The 22,975-nt window shown below is 38.7% G+C and overlaps 1 protein-coding gene across 2 annotated transcripts; it reads right to left on the reverse strand.

Moving 5' to 3' along the window:
• On the reverse strand, positions 73-22,594 carry RNF146 (ring finger protein 146). Of its 2 annotated transcripts, none has more exons than XM_018052944.1 (3): positions 22,463-22,594; positions 13,329-13,436; positions 73-1,804 (listed from the first exon to the last, which is right to left on the reverse strand). In XM_018052944.1, coding segments are annotated over exons 2-3 (1,059 nt in total). In that variant the 5' UTR covers positions 13,331-13,436; positions 22,463-22,594; the 3' UTR covers positions 73-747. The 2 variants fall into 2 exon arrangements, with proteins under 2 accessions (XP_017908433.1, XP_017908434.1); XM_018052945.1 differs by having other exon boundaries at positions 13,329-13,431; positions 22,463-22,571.

Below are 22,975 nucleotides of genomic sequence, written 5' to 3' on the forward strand. Positions count from 1 at the left end.
AACCACCACCATTTTAGTGATCTTTGGCCACAAAATGTTTCCATTTCCTTCCAGATTCAAACAAGAGACAGATTAATTTTGATAAATTCTAGTATTTATTAAATTATAAAGTCTGTAATCAAAAAAAAATGTGGATCAAGAGAAACTTCTAACTACAAGGACTGGACAGCAAAGCCTATGAGAACGCCATGAAGTGTGTTACAGACAAGATTCTGAAACATAAGTTATAAGCTGTTTTCTTTACATTTCCATTTCAGTAACTTTACTATTTAGTAGTTGTTATTCTTCTATTTTAAAACCCCAAATTCACATTTGTTCTCACGTTATTTAAGCTTTCTGTTCGTACTGATACCAGATATCTCATAGGTGCCAAATTTTAGTAATGGTTTTATGTCAATCCATGCAGAAAAACATGAACCAATGCAGTAGTCAGATGAGGACCATTAATGCACAGATAATACACACACGCTGGCCGAAAGAACTGAAGGTATTTTAAAAAACTATAAACAGACCTCAAGAAAACTGCATTATTACTAAACAGCTCTCAACTATTAACACCCAAGTTCTTTATATTAAATAAATTTCTCAACAGAGATGTGTTAGACATTTTAATTACAGGGCTATCCTTCCCATACCCCTTCCCACCCCAACTCCCAAAATGCACTACTAGGGATGAGTATAATGTTATGTGGGCAGAAATTTACAGATAACCATTTTCATCTTGAGCATGGATCTGAAAACTTTTATTTAAACTTCCGTTACTGTGCACTGTCCATCAGGCCTTCGAGATCTGACACTCACTGTTCCACCCGCTGCCACTGATCGATCAGTTCCTGATCGATCAGATACTGTCTGATTTGGATTAGGAACCAGAAGTCTCTGTTGGGTCAAGGAGTGTTGTGCAACAAACGCAGATACATCCTCACTGTCACTACTGGCATCGGATTCGGTTTCTTCAATCGAAGTGTCTGGTGCTGGCACCCTGCCTGAAGATGGTGATTCATGCTCTTCTTCTCCTTCCCCTCTATGACTCCTTTCCGCTATGCTGTCTCCACCAAGTTGTAAATGTGCAAAAGAGTCTTCCAGAGAAGCGCTTGCATCAGGGGATGGCGTGGCAGGGCTTGTTAGCTGACCATCTACTGACGTCAGGGGCCTCACAGACGACGACTGAACAGAAGCTCCACTCTGAGCCGGTACACTGTCCGCTCCGTCAGCAGAGCTCTCTCTCGCTAGGTTTACGGTATTAGCATCACAGTCCAGCCTAAGTCCGGCTACTCCTTTCTTTGGTATATCTATTATATCCCGCTTGATCTTCCTGCGACGTCCATGTTCGTTTCTCCTATACTGTACCATATTTTCAAGATCGGCAACATACAGAAACCCGGCAATCAACATTTCAGTGCTCTTTTTACCTTTGGAAAAAGCATCTTCCAGCTCTCTGCTAGTGCGCTCGTCATACTGCCACCACCCATTTCTTCCTTCATAATACCAAGCATATTCACCGTTTCCTCTACTTGCTGCCTTGAGTTCTTCTGGTGACAACAACGTTGGCTTATCAAGGAAATCTTCGGGAATTTCTTGTCGACAGAGGGCACATCGCTTTCCAAGCCATGAAGCTCCCTTCACACATAGATAGCAGAAAACATGCTTACAAGGCAGACTGACTGGGTGAACACATGTCTGCAGACAAATGGCACATTCAGGGACAGTTAGAGAAGGTGCAGTATTAGAACAGGACTCATTTGCTTTCCTGTTCGTAGGAAGCATGTTTATAGAGTGATCAATTTCTCCACAGCCAGCCATCCTGAGAAAATGAGAGAAAAAACATAATATTAAAATCTTGTTTTAACTCTTCTAAAATCTTAATTCAACATTCAGAAAACACTTATTAAGCACCAATTATATGCAAGTCATGTCCTAGACACTGGGGACACAGAACTGAAAGTAGAAAAACTTACATAGAAAAATATTTTTGATTTGAATTTATTCTTATTTGTGTGTGTGTGGGGGGGGATGAGGCACAAAAAAAACCAAAGTATAGATTTGAAATAAATATACCATTTCTATTCACAGAATAGAACTAAATGCTAAGATTTTAAAATGTACAATCCATCTAGACTTTTAAAATCAGTCTGGAAAGTAGAGAAAAAGAAAATGGTCAAAAATAATTCAGATTACAATCACAGAAGGTAACCAATTTTGTAGCCTTTTAGGGTACCACTAAGTGCAACTGTGCAATGCCTCCATGCATTAATGTACTTCTGGTACTTGACAAGTAGACCATATGAAACGACTAGAGCTGAAATCCTAGAAACTCCCTTTCTCTGCTGTATGATCTTAAAAACATTGGTTGCACCAGTCAGCTCATTCCTCCTCTGTGAGACGCCTTTCTTTTAACGGCCTTTTTGCTGTTGCTGGCTTTCTCTAACCACACGTGCGTTCCTCTTGCTGTCCTCTTTCAAGACGATCCCATCTACATTCAGGGCTTCAGTTGTTACCGACTCCTAAAATGATAATCACCAGCCCAGGCCTTTCATTTTAGCCCTAGAACAATCTTTTAATTGCCTACTTTAGCTCTCTTCTTGGCTGTCTCAAAGGGACAAAAACTGAATTTATGATCTGTTTCCTCCTTACTTACTCCCTAAATGCCCCTCTGGAGACACCTCTATTCATTTGCTTTTCAAGCCAGAAATCCATCACTGAAGCTGTCCTCCTAACCCCTCCCCATTCAAAACTTCAGCAAGTCCTACACTTTATCTCCTCAATATCCTCTAAATCCAACTACAGTCCATCTCTGCCCTTCCCAAGTCATCAAGTAAACACTATTTATTAAATTACTGCATATGTCTTTAATGGGTCCAGCCTTATGTCTTGTTAAAAAGTTGGTTTCAAATTAGAGACCAGGATCTATATGCCCTGCTCCCATGCCAGCTTCATCTCACATGTTTTGACTCAATTCCCTTTTCTAAGATATCTAATACACACTACATAATAAATACTTGCTAAACTGAAATTAGCTCTTCTCTTTTCTGTTTATTGGCAAAAGCTATATATATATTGTTCTCAGAAAACAACTCTGAAAACAGTTGTAAGGCACTGACTGACTAGGTTTCATTCATCAGGTCCTATTGCTACATTTAAATCATAGAGTAACTTGAAACATTCTACTAAAAAAAACCTAAAATTAGCTAGAGAAAGGGTGAACAATATATTCTTTTGTTCCTTTCAATTAAAAAAAATTCACTGTCAATGAAATTCTGAAAAAATCTTTTTTTTTAATTTCCACATTTAAGGCCCAATTAAAAATAAGTAAGTCCTTCATGAGCAAGTAATAATTTAACTGAGTTAACAAAATGTTTAAATGAGCTACTGCTCATCACTACTTTGGAGAAACAATAGCAACATCTCATATATACCTACATGATCTAGGTGCCTTCTGGACAAAAGAAAGGCCAATAAATTTAAAAATTTTAAAAAGAAAAATAGAAGTCTACTAAAATGTAAATAAAGTATCTAACAGTGCAACTTATATGAATGCCATACTTTTAAAAGATACACAGTCTCAAACCCTGTTGTATTTTAAGTAAAATTAACCCCAAATATCAATTTTCCATTAGATGCAGTTACCTTATCTATGAAAAAGAAAGTTTTCAACCTAAAAGCATTACTCTCCATCCTGACCAATGCAAGAATCTTACTCTTGCATGCATAAATAAATGTAAACATATAATTAACAAATTAAAAAAAAATGATAGCCATCCCAGGGGAAGACATGAATGGTCAAACTAACATACTAGAAAAGGCAAAACAATTCTTTTGGGGCAGGTATTCTGGTTCCCTCATTAGAATGAGATAAAACTGGATAAACATCATCAGAAAACAGGTAGAAGATAGTTAAAGCTTCATTATTTCACCTAAAGAACTTTCAACTATCAGTTCAGCTCAGTTCAGTTGCTCAGTCGTGTCCTACTCTGCAACCCCATGAATCGCAGCACACCAGGCCTCCCTGTCCATCACCAACTCCCAGAGTTCACTCAGACTCACGTCCATCGAGTCAGTGATGCCATCCAGCCATCTCATCCTCTGTCGCCCCCTTCTCCTCTTGCCCTCAATCTTTCCCAGCATCAGGGTCTTTTCAAATGAGTCAGCTCTCCACATCAGGTGGCCAAAGTATTGGAGTTTCAGCTTCAACATCAGTCCCTCCAATGAACACCCAGGACTGATCTTTAGGATGGACTGGGTTGATCTCCTTCCAGTCCAAGGGACTCTCAAGCGTCTTCTCCAACACCACAGTTCAAAGGCATCAATTCTTCAGCACTCAGCTTTCTTTATAGTCCAACTCTCTCATGGCCCTGACTAGACGGAACTTTGTTGGCAAAGTAATGCCTCTGCTTTTTAGTATGCTCTCTAGGTTGGTCTGGAGAAGGCAATGGCAACCCACTCCAGTACTCTAGCCTGGAAAATCCCATGGGCGGAGGAGCCTGGTAGGCTGCAGTTCATGGGGTCACCAAGAGTCGGACACGACTGAATGACTTCACTTTCACTTTTCACTTTCATGCACTGGAGAAGGAAATGGCAACCCACTCCAGTGTTCTCGCCTGGAGAATCCCAGCGACAGGGGAGCCTGGTGGGCTGCCGTCTATGGGGTCGCACAAAGTCGGACACGACTGAGGCAACTTAGCAGCAGCAGCAGCTAGGCTGGTCATAACTGTGCTTCCAAGGAGCAAGCATCTTTTAATTTCATGGCTGCAATCACCATCCATAGTGATTTTGGAGCCCAGAAAACTAAAGTCAGCCACTGTTTCCACTATTTGCCCATCTATTTGCCATGAAGTGATGGGACCAGACGCCATGATCTTCGTTTTCTGAATGTTGAGCTTTAAGCCAACTTTTTCACTCTCTTCTGTCACTTTCATCCAGAAGCTCTTTAGTTCCTCTTCACTTTCTGCCATAAGGGTGGTGTCATCTGCATATGTGAGGTTATTGATATTTCTCCCTGCAATTTTGATTTCAGCCTGTGCTTCCTCCAGCCCAGCGTTTCTCATGATGTACTCTGCATAGAAGTTAAATAGGCAGGGTGACAATATACAGCCTTGGCGTACTCCTTTTCCTATTTGGAACCAGTCTGTTGTTCCATGTCCAGTTCTAACTGTTGCTTCCTGTCCTGCATATAGGTTTCTCAAGAGGCAGGTCAGGTGGTCTGGTATGCCCATCTCTTTCTGAATTTCCAGTTTATTGTGATCCACATAGTCAAAGGCTTTGGCATAGTCAATAAAGCAGAAATAGATATTTTTCTGGAACTCTCTTGCTTTTTCCATGATCCAGCGGATGTTGTCAATTTGATCTCTGGTTCCTCTGCCTTTTCTAAAACCAGCTTGAATATCTGGAAGTTCACGGTTTACATACTGCTAAAGCCTGGGCTGGAGAATTTTGAGCATTACTTTACTAGCATGTGGGATGAGTACAACTGTGCGGTAGTTTAAGCATTCTTTGGCATTGCCTTTCTTTGGGATTGGAATAAAAACTGACCTTTTCCAGTCCTGTGGCCACTGCTGAGTTTTCCAAATGTGCTGGCATATTGAGTGCAGCACTTTCACAGCATCATCTTTTAGGATTTGAAATAGCTCAACTGGAATTCCATCGCCTCCACTGGCTTTGTTCGTAGTGATGCTTCCTAAGGCCCACCTGACTTCACATTCCAGGATGTCCGGCTCTAGGTGAGTGTGAGTGATCATACCTTCGTGATTATCTGGGTCGTGAAGATCTTTTTTGTACAGTTCTTCTGTGTATTCTTGCCACCTCTTCTTAATATCTTCTGCTTCTCTTAGGTCCATACCATTTCTGTCCTTTACTGAGCCCATCTTTGCATGAAATGTTTCCTTGGTATCTCTAATTTTCTTGCAGAGATCTCTAGTCTTTCCTGTTCTATTGTTTTCCTCTATGTCTTTGCACTGATCACTGACAAAGGCTATCTTATCTCTCCTTGCTATTCTTTGGAACTCTGCATTCAAACTGTTATATCTTTCCTTTTCTCCTTTTTTTTGGGGGGGGGGTTCTCTTCTTTTCACAGCTATTTGTAAGGCCAACTATCAAGAACTCTTCAAAAAAGTTGAAGATATTAAGGGAACATTAAGGGCAGAAACACTAAGGACCTCAGAGAACAGATCAAAAAGAGGTGGCAAGGATACACAGAAATAGACAAAAAAGTCTTAATGAACGGACAACCTGGAGTGTGAAGTCAAATGGGTCATACGTTGGAAGCATTACTACAAACAAAGCTAGTGGAGATGATGGAATTCTAGCTGAGCTATTTCAAATCCTAAAGCTGCTGTTGTTAAAAGTGCTTCAATCAGTGTCAGCAAATTTGGAATACTCAGCAGTGGCCACAGGACTGGAAAAGGTCAGTTTTCATTACAATCTCAAAGAAGGGAAATGCCAAAGACTGTTCAAACTGCCATACAATTCTGTTCATTTCATATGCGAGGAAAATTTTGCTCAAAATCCTTCAAGCTAGACTTCAATAGTAAGTGAACCGAGAACTTCCAAATGTACAAGCTGGGTTTCAAAGAGGCAGAGAAACCACAGATCAAAGTGCCAATATGTGCTAGATCATGGAGAAAGCAAGGGAATTCCAGAAAAAAATCTACTTCTGCTTCATAGACTATGCTAAAGCCTTTGGCTGTGTGGATCACAACGAATTGTGGAAATTCGTAAAGAGATGGGAATTCCACACCATCTTACCTGCCTCCTGGGAAACCTGTATGCAGGTTAGAACTGGACATGGAACAACAGATTGGTTCAATGGTTCAAAATTGGGAAAGGATTACATCAAGGCTGTATATTGTCACTTTATTTATTTAACTCTATGCAGGGTACGTCATGTGAAATGCCGGGCTGGACGAATCACAAGATGGAATCAAGACTGCCAAGAGAAAGAACAATAACCTCAGATATGGAGATGATACCGATCTAAAGGCAGAAAGTGAAGAGCCTCTCGATGAGGGTGAAAGAAGACAGTAAAAAAGCTGGCTTGAAAGTCTACATTCAAAAAAGCAGATCACGGCATCCAGTCCCATCACTTCGTGGCAAATAAAAGGGGAAACAATGGAAACAGTGACAGATTTTATTTTCTTGGGACTCCAAAAATCACTGTGGACGGTGACTGCAGCCATGAAATTAAAAAACGCTTGCTTGGAAGGAAAGCTATAACAAACCCAGGCAGTGTATTAACCAATAGAGACATCATTTTGTCAACAAAGTCTGTATAGTTAAAGCTATGGTTTTTCCAGCAGTCACGTACGGATATGAGCGTTGGAGCATGAAGGCGGCTGAGCACTTAAGAATGGAAGCTTTCAAACTGTGGTGCTGGGGAAGACTTGAGAGTCCCTTGGACAGCAAGGAGATCAAACCTGTCAATCTTAAAGGAAATCAACACTGAATACTCTTTGAAAGGAATGTTGCTGGGAAAGATGAAGGCAAAAGGAGAAGGGAGCAGAGGATGAGATGGTTAGATAGCATCACCAACTCAATGGACACAAATTTGAACAAACTCTGGGAGCAAGTAGAGGACAGCAAAGCCTGGCATGCTGCAGTCCATGGGGTCACAAAGAGTCAGATATAACTTAGGGACTGAACAACAACTTTCAACTATCAATTTGCCATAGCAAATACCAAATGCTGATTCTGTATAGCTCACCAAGTATACTCCTAGTGTATCCCAAGTGAGACATGGGGAGGAAAAACTTTAAGTACTTTTTACATAATTCTGTATTAAGTACATGCAGTAAGCAAGATACAATTAAGATATGAAACAAGATAAAGACAAAGCAACACAAACCACTAGCCTGCCCACCTATAAGACCCACCCCGTGCATGTGTGCTGTTGCTTCAGTCGTGTCCAACTCTGTGACCACATGGACTGCAGCTTGCAAGCCTCCTCTGTCCATGGGGTTCTCCAGGCAACCATACTGGAGTGGGTTGCCACGCCCGCCTCCAGGGGATCTTCCTGACCCAGGGATCCAACCTGCATCTCTTACTTCACGTGCCTTGGCGGGCAGGTTCTTTACCACTAGAGCCACCTGGGAAGCCTTCGATGATCTTCAAATAGGCTGGAAGCTAAATTTGTGCAGAGGATTATATGAATATATAAGTAAGAAATGCTTGTTTTGGTTTCCCTTTTGTAGGGCAAGGATTTGATAAAGAGAATGCTAATTAAAGAGAAATATTCCCTAAGTAATGAATGTCTTAGGAAACTTTAGAGATCATTTTAAAAAAGGGAATTTATTTCCTGGTAAATCTGGAATGAAGTTAGTCCAACTCTACTGAAGAACATAAATGTATCACTCACTTCCCACGACTTATTTTTTAACCAACTGAACCCTTAATGTGCTATTATTACTTTTATGCATAAATTCCATTCTTTAAATGATGTAAAATATTTCTGGAAGACAAAAAATGTCTATTAATGCTAGTTAAGACTTCTGTGCAACAAGATCAAATACAGAGAGATATAGGCAGATTCAGTGGAAATCTGTAAGTATTCAGATTTTGTCTAATCTTAAAGACATCTCATCAAAAGAAAGGTAAAATTACTATAAATGAGAAAGATCTTTAGCTTCCATAGTATTGAGGAACTTTCTGCCACCAATAAAAACTACAAATACTGAAAAACCGATTTTTTTAAAGTATGGGCTCAGAACCCAATTAAAAACATGAAAGAGAAGAATAAAGTACTACAAGATCTTTTGTGGAGACCTATCAAAAAGAATGTCATCTTCCTTCCCAAAACCATTTTTTTAAATTCCTCAAATCTTTACTTCTGTTGGAATATAGAGTTTGAACTTTAATACAAGTTAAAAATTTAACATTAAAATTTTAACAATGACCATTCCCAAGTCCTTAAGACAAAATTCTTAACTTTTCCTATCGTACAGTGTCTTGTAATTGGTGGTGGTGATGGTTTAGTTGCTAAGTTGTGTCTGACTCTTGCAAGCCCATGGACTGTAGCCTGCCAGGCTCCTCTGTCCATGGGATTCTCCAGGCAAGAATACTGGAGTGGGTTGCCATTTCCTTCTCCAGGGGATATTCCTGACCCAGGAATTGAACCCGGTCTCCTGCATTGCAGGCAGATTCTTTACCAACTGAGCTACAAGAGAAGTCGTTTAATTTCTGTTGGATGTCTACTGATGCATATTTTATTATAGTAAACTATTTAACAGCTAACAATTACTGATTGCATAATATGTGGCAGATATTGTGTGAAATACTTTAATCCTCCTATCACCCTATGAACTGGGTCTGTTATTTTCCTTTTTGCAGATGAGGAAACTGAGGTACCAAAAGCTCAGATGATAGGCCCCAAGTCATAGTTCATTAAGTGATTGAGCCAGCCTCAAATCTAGCTTCCATAACCCAGATGATCTGACTTCAGAGTCTTTACTCTTAACTGCTACATATTGTTTCTAAAACAACCATGTCTATCCAAATAGAAGAACCACCATCAGTAATTTTAGGAAAGATAAGGCTTCAGGAAGTTACAAGAAATTTCAGACTGATAGAATAATGACATCTTATCACCTGCTCCAAGAGCTGTCACATATTTCTCCTTATTCCTTTTCAATTTTGAACAGAGAACGTGTTTGAGCATCTACCATGCCCATGACACTAGGAAGGGAAATGCATAATAAAGTCTGCCATCAAAATTAAAGAACACTGCATTACCTAATGATTTTTTGATAAGTGTAACAGACACCAGGGAGTACAAAGAAGAAACGGTAACTAGCAAGGAGGGGATAGATACATTTGAATAGATGAAAAGTACTGTGCAAAGAAGTACAACAGAGACCTTCTATATTATGGAATCTTAATAAAATTTAAACATTTTAAATGCAAATGGTTTGTAAACACTTCTGGTCACAGCCTTATTAAAAATGTAGTGAAATCTTATATAATTTAAGGAGTTCAAGGATCTCTATGAAGTTGGTCTTTATACTAACTCCTAAGGAGTCAACAGGAATTCACTGAAAGGTTATGTTAGGAAGTGACAAGTCGGTTTACTAGTTTATCAAGACCAGTTGGACAGAAGTTTGGAGGAAGACTTGGCAGCATGAGGCCAAAAGGAAACTAGAATTTATAATAACCGAGGTAAAAGATAATGGGAAGGAAGGGACAGATGTAAGGTTCTAACAGTAGAACATAAGAAATACTAAGGAAATAGAAATGAAAGTACTTAGTTACTGATGGATGATCAAGATTCAGAATCTGAGCTGAGTTCTGACATTGTAACTTTGAGATATTTATAAAGTCTTCAAATGAAGACAGGCAGATGACAGTTGAGTTAACTGGACGGGTATGCTCAAGAAATCTAAGCAGAAAGAAGTGTCTTGAGCCACCAACACATACATGATTACTGAGACATGAAAATGGATGAATGCCCAAATTAAATCTGCACAGACAGCACACAAAAGGGCTAATCACAGAACCTTGGATTACTCCAACATTTGTGAGCGAGGCAGTGAACAAGAAGAATGGCAGAGAAAAATGGGGAATAAAGTGAGACTACCCCCTCAAAAGCCACAAGGGGAGACATTTGCCAAAAAAAAAAAAAAAAAAGGATCAAGCAAGGAGCAAAGTTACAAAAGTTACTCAACTTATGAAAATTTCCACAATTGTAGTGAAATATATGGTGCAAAATATGTGAACACCACACACTGATTAGCTACTTTGAGTTCCCAGAACCCGTTGTGCCTGGTATCAATTACTTTCTACTTAGCCAAGACACCTTTCTTTCCTTATTGTCCCAAAGACTGTTATAAAACTTACCCAACCTCTTAGTTAAGAGATATCCTGAACCCTCACATTAAGAAATTAGGTATGAGTGACTCCTCAAAATTTATCTTTATCTTCATTCTATCTTAATACTCTTGGCTCAGGATGGAGTACTGGTAGCTTTCCAAGCTAAACCATCCCATTTCCTCCAAGATTTCAATTAATATTCTATTCCTAAATTTCAAAATCAACTAACATGCTAAGTCTAATGATCTCTTTCAGTCTTATCTATTTGATTCCATTGCACTAAATGATATTAACCACAGACTATCTAAAAATTTATATTATTCATTTCCATGACGGTACTCTCTCCCAGTTATCGTTTCCCCCTCTCCCCACCACCTTCTTCAGTTTCCCTGAAATATCAGTATTCCTCAGAGAGGCTCTAAGTGACCAAATTTTCAATATTACATTTTATGCCTAGACAATCTACAGGATATTCCAAATTTATATGTATGAATGTAAATCTCATATCCTCAAAATGTAATACCTGGAACTGCTCCAGATTCCTAAGAGCTATATTTCCAATTCTGTATTCAAAAGGTCTACCTCAATACTCTCCAGTCACCTGAAATCAAACATGACTAAAACCAAAATTATCTACTGCCTTAAACCCACATCCTCTTCTTTTGGTCTCTATCTTGGATAAAACTTAGGAGTTATCCTCAGTGCTCCCCTACTCCTTGGCCACTTTGCTTTTCTGCAACAAAACCTTTATAGAATGGGTCCCCTTTGTTACTAAAGCCTGTGACCTTAATTTTGGCCTCCTGGGCACACTCTTATACAAAATACTGACCTCTCAAGTGGCCTTCCTGACCTCAGTCTTTTCTTCCTTTCATCTTTCCTCAGTTTAATTATGTCTAATTAGTCCTTCCTCCACTCTGTCTTCAGTAGTTTTCTACTGCCTACATAATGTCATCAAAATTGCTAAGCATTAACTTTCAATACACTGACATAGACTTCAGCGTAAAACAAGACTTAGTTAAAAATTCACCATTTATTCTTACTATGTTGACCTAGAACAGTGTTTACCAAACTTCTCCAAAGATAAGAATTAGCTGATGTGCTATCTCTTGGAAATTTAGACTCATCTGCATTAAGAGTCTAAAAATCTATTTTCAGTAAGTGCCCTAGCAGATAATTCTGAGAAATTTGGTAAACAATGACCCAGGGAAAATGAGTTTTATCTAATTCTGTTTCTTCATCAGTAAATAAGGCTACTACAATCTTGTGATTGAGTTCAATAATCCAAGTAAAATATCCAGTAAGCACCAGGCAACAAGTAGGTACAAATAAACACACACAACCCCTTTACTAACTGTGACATCTCTATTTCCCATTGACCTTCACACATAGGATTGCTCCCTCACTCCCCTAAGATGCCTGGATATTTAGGCAGCTATGCCCTTCCCCATTCCCTTGGCTTGAAAAATAATTCCTAATTTTCTGATTGTTAAAATTCTATTCATTTTTTAAGACCGAACAAAAGTTCCCCTGTTCACTCTGAACTCTTCAGATGGAATAAATTCTCTCATTTCTGAAAGTGTTTTCCTGGAGCCTCAATATAGTATTTCTTCCACTGTATTAATTATACAGTATGTCTTACTAGACTTACAGTCTAATTCCTTGATGGCAGGGATAGTCTGATGGTCAAACTATCTGACCTACAGGATTAAAAAATATACAGAACTATATAGACAGACAGGTAACACGTAAACAGGGTTAAATTAAAACTATATTTGCCCCAATTTTAAAGAAAAATGCTTACTGGTTTCATTTGTCTTTTATTAAAATTCTCAACACTAAAAATGATATGGTAATACTTTTAATGGGAGTATATAATCAAAGCATCATACTGGAAAAGTAGATAACAATAGTTACATGTCAAACGGGAGAACATGTGAAATAGTATCTATAAGGGTTACTCTTTGGTCAAGTATTTTAACTACTGTAATCACCAAAACTGTTAACTTGGAAGATGGAAATACGATGGTCATTGTGTAAAAAAGTTTCATCAATAACAGACTAAAGTTCAATATGGCCAAGAGAGAGGTAGTGTTAACATTTTGAAGTATATTTCACAAAAAGAAACTAATAGGAAAATAGAACTAGTAAAACTGGGGACTCCAATAAGAATTAAAATGCAATAATGTACTTAAAAAAAAAATAAATTAACTTTGTTTATTTAAATAAATTACTATGTAAAGAATAACTAGAACCTAGAAGACCTGGAGATCTTTCCAGTTTTTTAGCCTTCTATGTGCAAATTTCTCTGTCTTCAGTTTCACTTTTATAGGGATTACTCCCTATGAAGAGTTTTTTTTTTGGATGCCTATATTAATAGTAATTAAATGTGAATAAACTTGTCAATTCAATTAAAGATCTAAAAATCAATATAAAACATTCATTTTGTTTGATTAAAACTGATACTTGATTTATTACATTTTATACCAGTCATTTAACTTGTTGCAGCTTTGTAAAAACCATGATGCCATACTTACATTTCTATTACAGACCCCACAGATGCCTGCCACAAAAATAAAATCTCATCTTCATGAGTAATCAGCCAGTTTGCAGAATTTTCTCCTCCATTGCTGGATCATCCTGTGCTGCAAAAGAAAAATTTCAACATCAACTTCTCAACAAAATTAGTCAATTATGTATGATTCTTTCATTTTAAAAATTCAGTGGCAAATTTTATCTCAAAAGTGGAAAAATTTCAAGACAAGGATGCCAGCTTTCCCCACTGCTATTCAACACTTTACTGGAAGTTTTAGCCAGAGCAATCAGATCAGAAAAAGATAAGAAAGGCATACAAATTGGTAAAGAAAAAGTAAAACCAGATCTATTTGCAGAGATAGTAAAATTTTCTCTGTTCTCTATACAGAAAATTCCAGAGAATCCCGAAGAAAGCTGCTAAAGCTAAAACAAATTTAGCATAGGTGCACTTTATAAGTTCAATGCACAAAAAGTCAGTTCTGTTTCTATGTCACCAATTCAAACCGGAAATCAAAAAAGCATTCCCACTTATAACAGCATCTGAAGGAATGAAATACCTTAACCAAGGAAGTGAAAGACTTACACACTGAAAAACTACAAAGCACTGCTTAAAGAGATTAAGAGCAAAAAAAGGGAAACACAACTGGTGTTCACAGACTGGAAGACTATGAAGATGACAGAACTATCCAAGGTGATCTACATATTCAACAGAATTCTTATCAAAATCCCAATAGTTTTTTCCTTTTTTCAGCAATGAAGAAACTCATCCTCCAATTCATATGGAATTGAAAGGGGCCCCAAACAGCCAACACAATTTTGAAAAGGAACAAAGATGGTGAATTCACACTTATAGATTTCAAAACTTACTACAAAGCTACAGTAATGTAAGCATGGTTTTGGCATAAGAATAGACAAATACACCAACAAAAGAGAGAGTGCAGAAATAAACCCATCTCTATGGCCAACTGGTATTTTACAAGAAAAAAGCATTTTTTAAAAAAGTGAAACGAGTTCTATATGGATGCGATATGTCTTTCACAGCCTCTGCCTTCCTACAGGAGGTAATGTACGGGAAGGCAAGGTCATCACATTAACTAGGACCTCCTGGTACCTATATGAATGTCCCAGTTTACAAACCAATAAGATGGTTCCTGGACAGCAGGCATCTTGAGGCACCAAGCAAAACATCATCTCAGTCATTAGTCCTCTCTCTTCACAGTTAGTGTTACCTCCATCCACTTCAGGCCCACTACAGGAGGCTCATTTACTGCAAAGAACGTACATGATGAGGACAGAGATAGGCTTTCCAGGAACAAGACAGAAGAGACAACTACTCTTTCAGTTCCATGCACCTCTTATAGTGAGGGAATCTATCTCCCTAAAAAACCTGGAATTTTAGTGTATAAGATTTTTTAGATATATGCCCTTTTAAGATAAGTCAGCATATCTCACCAAATGTTTAACAGAACAGACCAAACAATCTGTAATCTACCTCAAAACTGAAGACCTTCCAGAAGTAACTGACTAAAAGTGTTTATAAACAACTTGACTTTTTATTTTACTCTGACTTTAGAACCTAGTCTTTCCACGACAAGGACTCCACTGTCCTGACTTCCCTCCACAACCCTTTCACTTTACTAAGTGCCTACAATTTCAGTGGCACCAAAGACGACTCCATCATTCACTTCCCTTCTACAGTCTACTCAAAATATTAGAAACCGCCCACTTTCGCACACAGGACAATAGGAAACATTCTACTATTCTAACATCATTACTCTTAAGCACAAACAAACAAAACCCCACTTATTCTTCGAAGTCTCTAACCATTGGCTGTAATCCCCTAAAGCTATTCTCTTAACTCTTAAAATACTATCTATCTACTCACTACTCGTCATCCAATTCATTATAATTCCTGACACCTGACTATGAATTTATTAAATATCCTTGAGAATAAACCATTCAACACCTAACTCAGAGGTTCTCAAACTTCCCCAGAGACACACATCCTCAGACTCTAACTCAAGATACTGTAGGCCAGTAGACATGGGTTTCAGCCCAGGAATCTCACCTCAAGTGATGCTGATACAAGTAGTGCATCAAATACAATTTGACAAACACTGTCCTTATTTTTCAATTCCTAAATTCAACAAACTTCACCCTCTGCCCCAACAAAATATAATGGCCACGTTTGGAACTAGATGCCACCTAAAACTGCTGCCTCTCTAAAATCTTAAACTCGCTCTCAGACCACAAGCTCTGGTTCTTCCAGCTCACTTACTCATTCATTCTCACACCCGCTCTTTAATTCCAAGTGCCTCTCCAGTCTCTTGCCCACCTCCTCTCCTTTCTCCAATACCTGATTCCATTTCCTTTTCTGCCCAATCTGGAGTCCAACGATTTTAACTTCTTGAGAGAATGCTTGGCTCTCTCACATCTCTGTCTCTCATCTACACATACTCTACACACCCCCATCTCTGCATGTATCTTACAACGTGACATCTTGGCTTCTGTGCTTTAACCAATGAATGCCAATGGAGAAATACAAAATTATTTTCTCACTCCCCTTTCAACACATTACATCAAATTGCCAACTTTTAACCCTAACACCCTGGGACTCTATCCTCCATTCTCTTGCCATTGCTAGTATCCTAGTTCAGACTTTTACCATCACTGGACTACTGCTCGATCTGATTATTTTGCTTCAGTATCACCCCTTAAATTAAGTCTCCGAATGGGATACACTTAAAAAGAAAAATGAACCCTCCATGCGTAAAGCCCTATATGGGCTCTCCAGCCTATATAATAAAGTAAAGCTCCTCAGACAATATTCAACAGCCTTAAAGACTTGAAACCTAAATAACTCTCTCCCACAACCACTCTCATAGATTAATACTCTAGTTATACCAAATTACTCAGTTCTCCAAATTTCCCTTTGTAATTCTGTATTTCCTCCTACCTGTATAGTCTTTCTTTTAAGGTTTATGAATGCTACTACCTTTCTCTGATTGCCTCTGGAAAAGCTGTTCCTTCCCCTATATTTTGTAATTCTTCTGTTACTGAATTTACCATATGCATTGCAATTATCTGTTTGCTCCTGACTCTTCCAGTAAACCGTGAGACCCCTGAGATAAGGATTATTTATATCTCTAAGTGGCTAGTCAACTGCCAATCAGCTGTTGCTGTCTTGAGCCGGTATTCCTTGGATGAATGAAAAACTAAATTCATTTAAGTCACCTAACACAACATTTACATTCTAATTGTGAACAGGCACCCAGCCACAAAAGCTATAAAGTTATACAACTTTCAATCCTTTCTTTAAACAACTTAAAATCCAACAGAGGGAGTTAACACATTTACAAATATAAAACTGATGCCATCTTTATATCTTTTGACAAGTATATAATTTACCTAGCTATTCTTCACTGCAGTGAATTCTCCAGAATGCAGACAGAAATCCAGGAATAAAACAGATTTTAGTAAATCTTGTCAGCTACAGGGACCTTTTCAATCACTATCTCCCGTGGCTAAAATTTCAAAGCTAGCTGTAAATGGGTAATAGCTGAGGGGAGGAAAATGAACTAAAACCTACATAGTAATCTAGACTTCCAGATATGACAACTGTGGTCCTCAACCAGCAGTATCAGTATTACCTGAAAGTTCTTTACAAACAAATATCCAAAGCCCCACTCTCTGCCAAGAGAATCACATCTCCAGGTATTTCATATGCATATTGAAGGTCACTAAGTAGACACATTATATCACTGAATCCTCAAAATGACTCTGTGAGAAATTCTATAAATGAGGAAACCCAAGCCCACAAGGATTTAGCACCAATTCACAAAGCTATCAATACTGGGAGATGAGATTCAAACTCAAGTATATCCTTAAAAAAATATTTTCCTCAATGTACTCTATCTCAAAGAATATCATTATCTAATAGAAATACCATGCAAGCCACATAGGTAATTTCACATTTTCTATTAATGACAATAATAAGAAACAAGCAAATTTAGAGAGTATATTTCATTTAACCCAATATATTCAAACCATTACCATTTTCACATGTACTTAGATAAATTATTAATGTGGTATTTTATACTTGTGTTTGTGTACGTGTGTGTACACTCCTTGAAATCTGATGCATGTTTTACTTTACAGAACAACTCAGTTCAGACCAGCCACACAGCTTGCTCAATAGCTCCATGTGGCTGGCAAGTGGCTAGCATGCTCGCGATGCAGGTTTAGAATGTCTTGCATACCAACAGTCTTAAAAAAAAAAAGAACCTGCAATTTAGTCCAAGAATTGTTGAATAAAGAAAATGAACTCCATGTTACTTTACTCACACCTTTGCCTGCATAGATTAAAAAAAATTGTATATTCTACTGTGATCAAAACTGACTGGTTTAGGTATCCCAATTCCACCAATTAGATCCATCAACTCTAGCCTCTGAGAACTGTAATGCCAATTGGGCACAACATATGGTATGACTTGTGATACTCAGAATAGTCATGTGTAATATTCACAACAGTCGAGTGGCCCTCAGAAGATTTATACATTTGAAATGAAAGAATTTTTTTAAGGGAGGGAGGGGGAGTCTTACTTTTAACCAAAGATAAAAGAATAGTGTAATTCTAACTGCAGACCACAAATAATTTGGCAAACATAAATAACTCAAACATACATAATTCATTCTGCAATGAATGATTTGTAAATTATCACCAAACTAAATACAATTTATGAGTTATTCAGTAAAAATTTACCATTATATTCTGACATGCATCTATCAACTAGTTAATGGCTTAAGTTTCCTTCTCAAGGTGCAAATTTATACAGAAACAAACTATTAGGAAGGTAATATAAAAAGAGAAAAGATCTGAAACTAAATCAGTTATTTCTGCACCTTAACAATTCTAAAGGGAAAAAGTGGCAGACTATTTTTTAAAATATATAAAAGTTTAGAGATTATCATTTACCCATTCAACCAATCAAGTTTAACTGAAAACGAATACTGTATTATTTGTAATTTTGCGACCACTCAACAAATTCATGCGCCTATTATTTGCACCCACTGTTACTGTCTCTGAAAATATTTAGGATTAATTACGATTCTACTTTTCAAATCAGTCATGGACCAAGTTCTTTTTTTAGATAAAAGATTCAAATAAATGATTATCTTTTTAAAAAAAAATCAAAGAAAAGCATGTGACAGATAAAATATCAAATTATAAAGATGTGAAGATTGCCCGTATTTTTCCAATTATTAACAGCCAATGTTTAATAAAAGTTATTACTCTTTATTCAAAATATACAAAACTGGAAATGTTCTACATAAAAGAGATCACTGACAGAAAAGAAAAATACTACACATCTTACAACTTTTGTTATACAGTCAAAAAAGAAGAAGAAGAAAAAAAATTAAGGACCAGTAAAAGAAACAGAGAGAGTGGGTGTAATTTAGCAGATATATCTTAATACTTCTTAAGAGAGAGTCCCAAATTGAAAGATGTAACTAAATGCCCTAACGTTTTTCCATTTTTAGCTTTCCTTCTCATCTCCTGTTAAAACAGCTTATAGAAAGCACAAGTCATACTAGGAAACAAAAGTCTTCAGTCAAAACTCACTTCTACCAAATGGGGTCCAATATTTTACACTACTCTGTGTTAAAGAATTATTTCCACCACTGCATTTAATATTTCCCATTAAAAAAAAAAAAGTTACTGCATGACAATCTCTGGGCTTCACAATCTTCATATCCAAGCTTTAAACCTTTACACTTCTCACCCAAATATGTGGGCTTTGCATTTTAACATTAAATGTGAAAGTGAATGAAAAATGCTTTTAATCACATCAAACAGAAGTTGCATAGTCTGAAACCATTTTGTAAAGAAGAAAGGTTCTGCTGCTAATTATCTGTTTGACCTTGGTCAAGTCACAACTCCCATGTCTTAGTTATTTCACCCTATTCTACACTTCCATAATTCTAAATACTTAAATTAGTAGGCATTTAACAACAGGTTCTGTTTTAATTAACCCAAAAGGTAGTAAGCCCTGAACACTCAACACTACATAAATAAGCACAGGTGGTTGTAGCAGAATGTAAATAAGATGGTTTCCATACCATGGAAAGACTTTCTAATCCAGCTGGTCGCACAAAATCAGGTTCCTTGGGCACAATAAAAAACCAGGCAAGAGAATGGAAAAGGTTCAGTACCAGCCTTTACTAACACTGACAGAGAAGCAACTATCCAACTGGCAGTCTGTCAGGTGTTTCATGCTAGCAAATTTATAATACATAAGATAATGTTCTCTAAGCAGATCAGTATTGTGAAAAGATTCAATACTTTTTTCTTCTTCTTCTATGGAGAAATCACTTTAGATCATGTCCAAAAAAGAAAAAAAACCTGCCCTATCCTTCTGACAATTCAAAAGCAAAATACTTTACCAGTTAATACATGTTTCCTTTAAAAAAAAAAAAAAAAAACTTTTCTTCCTCTTGTCTAATGACCAGCTATTTGGAACAACAGTATTCCTGATGACTGTAATTCTATCAGGTTTTTAACAATGAGTAAATAACAAAATTCTACAAATGTTTACTACCAGGTAAATATTTGCAGAATTATTTTCATTTTGCCCACAATTTACACTGCCCCATTTGAAACAAAATTCTAAATCAAAGACTGAGCTCAACGCTCCAATTTAAGATGTACAAGCAAAATAAACACATCCAAAATCTATTTTTAGAGTGGGTTGTCACTCTTCGGGTTTGCTCTTTAAAATTACATTTACTGGACATATTTTCATGTTTTGTTAGCACACTCCACAGACTCCCAGACACTCAACACAAACAATATTTGCTGGTCACAAAAACAGCAAAGCCAACATCATAAATCCTGTTACTTGAGCAGGTGATTTTCTTCCAGTGTCCTATATGTCACGTCTTTTAAAAGTATGAATATAGACTCACTTATTAAAAAACAAAATAGCCTTAAGCCTTCCAATTTCTGGACATGTATACTGCTTTCAATGACATATCATATTTTCAAACCCTATTTTAAAAGTACACATATTTTAAGTACTTCCACTTACCACATCACTCTGCTTGACCACCCAAATTGTATATACTTATTTTATAGTTAAGTTAATCATGTTTCCATTATGGCCTACAATTGTAATTATCTTTTATCTTGCTATTGATTGTGAAAACTGATAACATCTTTCATTATCGTGATTATGTAACTATTATTCACTTATTATTATTTATGATTGATCAACAGAAAAATAATAGAACTCAGTATCACCAAAACTATGATTTAACAGAAAAACCTGTATCACTTTTTAATATCCAGATGCATACCCGAATTATCTTGAAATTTTTTGAAAAACATAAATGCCCAGGTATTGCTTTTCTCCAGAGCTCCAGATGTTTCTAATGAGCAATAATGTTTAAAAACAACTGGACTATATGACGATCTTTTACTTTTATCTAGTCTGTTTCACTTTTTCTATTTCATATTCAGCAGCTCCCATTTCATTTATATTTTCCAGTTTCTCCATCTTTTCTTTTTGATGTTCTCAAATCAAGCATAGTAGAAAAGCTTTTGTATACATATATACAACATGCACATTTTAGAAAACTTGTGAATTTTTGACTAAAAAATTTAGGGCATTTTGATTCCACTTGCTTAACTCACTATGAATAGAATGCAGATTTCTAATTTAAAAAAATAAATACCCAACAAGAGACAAAAACTTCCTGTATAGCACAGGAAACTACAGTCAGTATCTTGTAATAACCTATAACGGGAAATAACTTCAAAAATAATGTATGTATAACTCAAATCACCTTGCTGTGTACCTGAAACAACGTTAAGTCAACTATACTTCAATAAAATATGTTAAGTGAAGAAAAAAAGTAAACAATCAAAAAAAAGAAAAGTACACACATTGGAGGGGCACCTGAAAATATCAATCACAAAGACAATGCGTTTTTCTACCATTTCTTAGCTTTCTTCTCTCAATTCCAGTTTCACTATTAAACAAAATGTACCTTCTTTAGAAACTTGAGAAATAAGTGCTCAGTAAAATGGCACTTAGGGAACAGAAAGAAAGCCGTACTAAATCTGATATCAAGAGAAAAAGATCTAGTTGCCAGAAGTGTGTGTAAGAACAATTTTTCTGCCTTTCTCTAGGTGCCCACAGGAAACAAAAAATAGCGGCCACAATGGAACATCCATTTACCCTTTCAGACGGGATGCGGGGGGAGGTGGAGGGGTGGTGGGGAGAGAACTCCGCACCCAGCAACCAGAACAAAGCAACGGCCCCGTCTTTTAAGACGCACTGAGGTTTTGGAGGCTCAGCGGGTACTGAGACACCTCTCAGTGGTTCTGATGCTTTAACAACAGTGCTGGGCTTTAACCCGGACAAGACGAGGGACTGGACTGCTCGTCGGATTAAGCAAGACCCAGGAACTGAGCAGGAGGAGGAGGGAGAGAGGGCAGAGAAAGATGCCAAAGACACTCCGGAAAAACAAAATGCAGGAACTGTACGTCCGGACCCAAGGCCCGAGTGGACGCCTCCGCACGGGATGCGGGGGGCGGGGGGATTACTCCTCCAACCATCGCCGCCCCTACATCTTGAGGCCCATAGTCCCCGAGTAGAGGCCTGACACCCGCGCTGAGCGGACAGGAAACGGACCCGGCTGCCACCGAGGGCAGCGACGAGGACCCCGGCGGAAGAGGCTGCGCAGTAATGGCCGCTGCTCCGCCTCTCGCACCCCGACCGTGACCAGCCCCGGGCTCTCGCCCAGGGCAGCGGCTGCGGCGGCCACAGGCAACGCGGCGTCCGTCACAGTCTTCCTGCCTCTGACAGCAACCAAGCTAGGGGCGGCGGAAAGGGCTGAGCTGTGCCACGCCGGCTAGGCTCCACTGCCGCGGCCGCGCCGGCCCAAGGGCGTCCACCCGCGTCCCAGCCCCTGACCCCGCCGCCGCCCCTCTCAGGCCCGGAGAGCAGGGCCGACCCGGGAGGTGCCGCGGTCGGAGGTGACGCCGCGGGCCATCACTCCTCTCCCCGAGTAGGAACCACGAGTGGCTTGACTTTCACCGTGCCCCTCGAGTGGGCTTCGCCCCGACTCCCACCTCTGTGGCCACAGCCGAAGCCGCCTCGCCGTCTTTTCTCTTCGGCCTCCGAGCCTGCAGCGGCCGGGAACGCGCGCGGGCGCGCGCGGCCGTCACGTGACCGCGGGTCGCGTCGCGGGGGCGGGGCCGCGAGAGGCGGAAGCAGCGCCGCGCCACGGGAGCTCGCGCCGGCCCGCCCCCGCCTTGTTTCCCCGCGCCCCATCCGTGAAGCCCGCGCGGCTCGTCTTCTCGGATCTCTGGGGACGTGCAGTTTCGCGGCTTGGGTCTTTCTAACAGCTTTATGTTTTGCTGTGCTTGTAATTAGGTGCCGAAGAATTCTGAAAGACTGCAAGTCCACCAGAGAGAGAGATTGGGGTCGAGGAAGTAAGAAGCGTGTAGGGCCAGCAGGTGGTGCTGCTCAGAAACCCAGCCTCCGTACCCAGGAGAACCTCTTGGGCACCTAGCTGAATTTGAGGTTGAAGAGTCTGTGGCAACACTGCGCGTTCCCGTTCAAAAAAAGTCCAGTTTATTCCT

This window comes from Capra hircus, chromosome 9 (genome assembly GCF_001704415.2).
Source record: "Capra hircus breed San Clemente chromosome 9, ASM170441v1, whole genome shotgun sequence".
Classification (NCBI taxonomy): Eukaryota; Metazoa; Chordata; class Mammalia; order Artiodactyla; family Bovidae; genus Capra; species Capra hircus.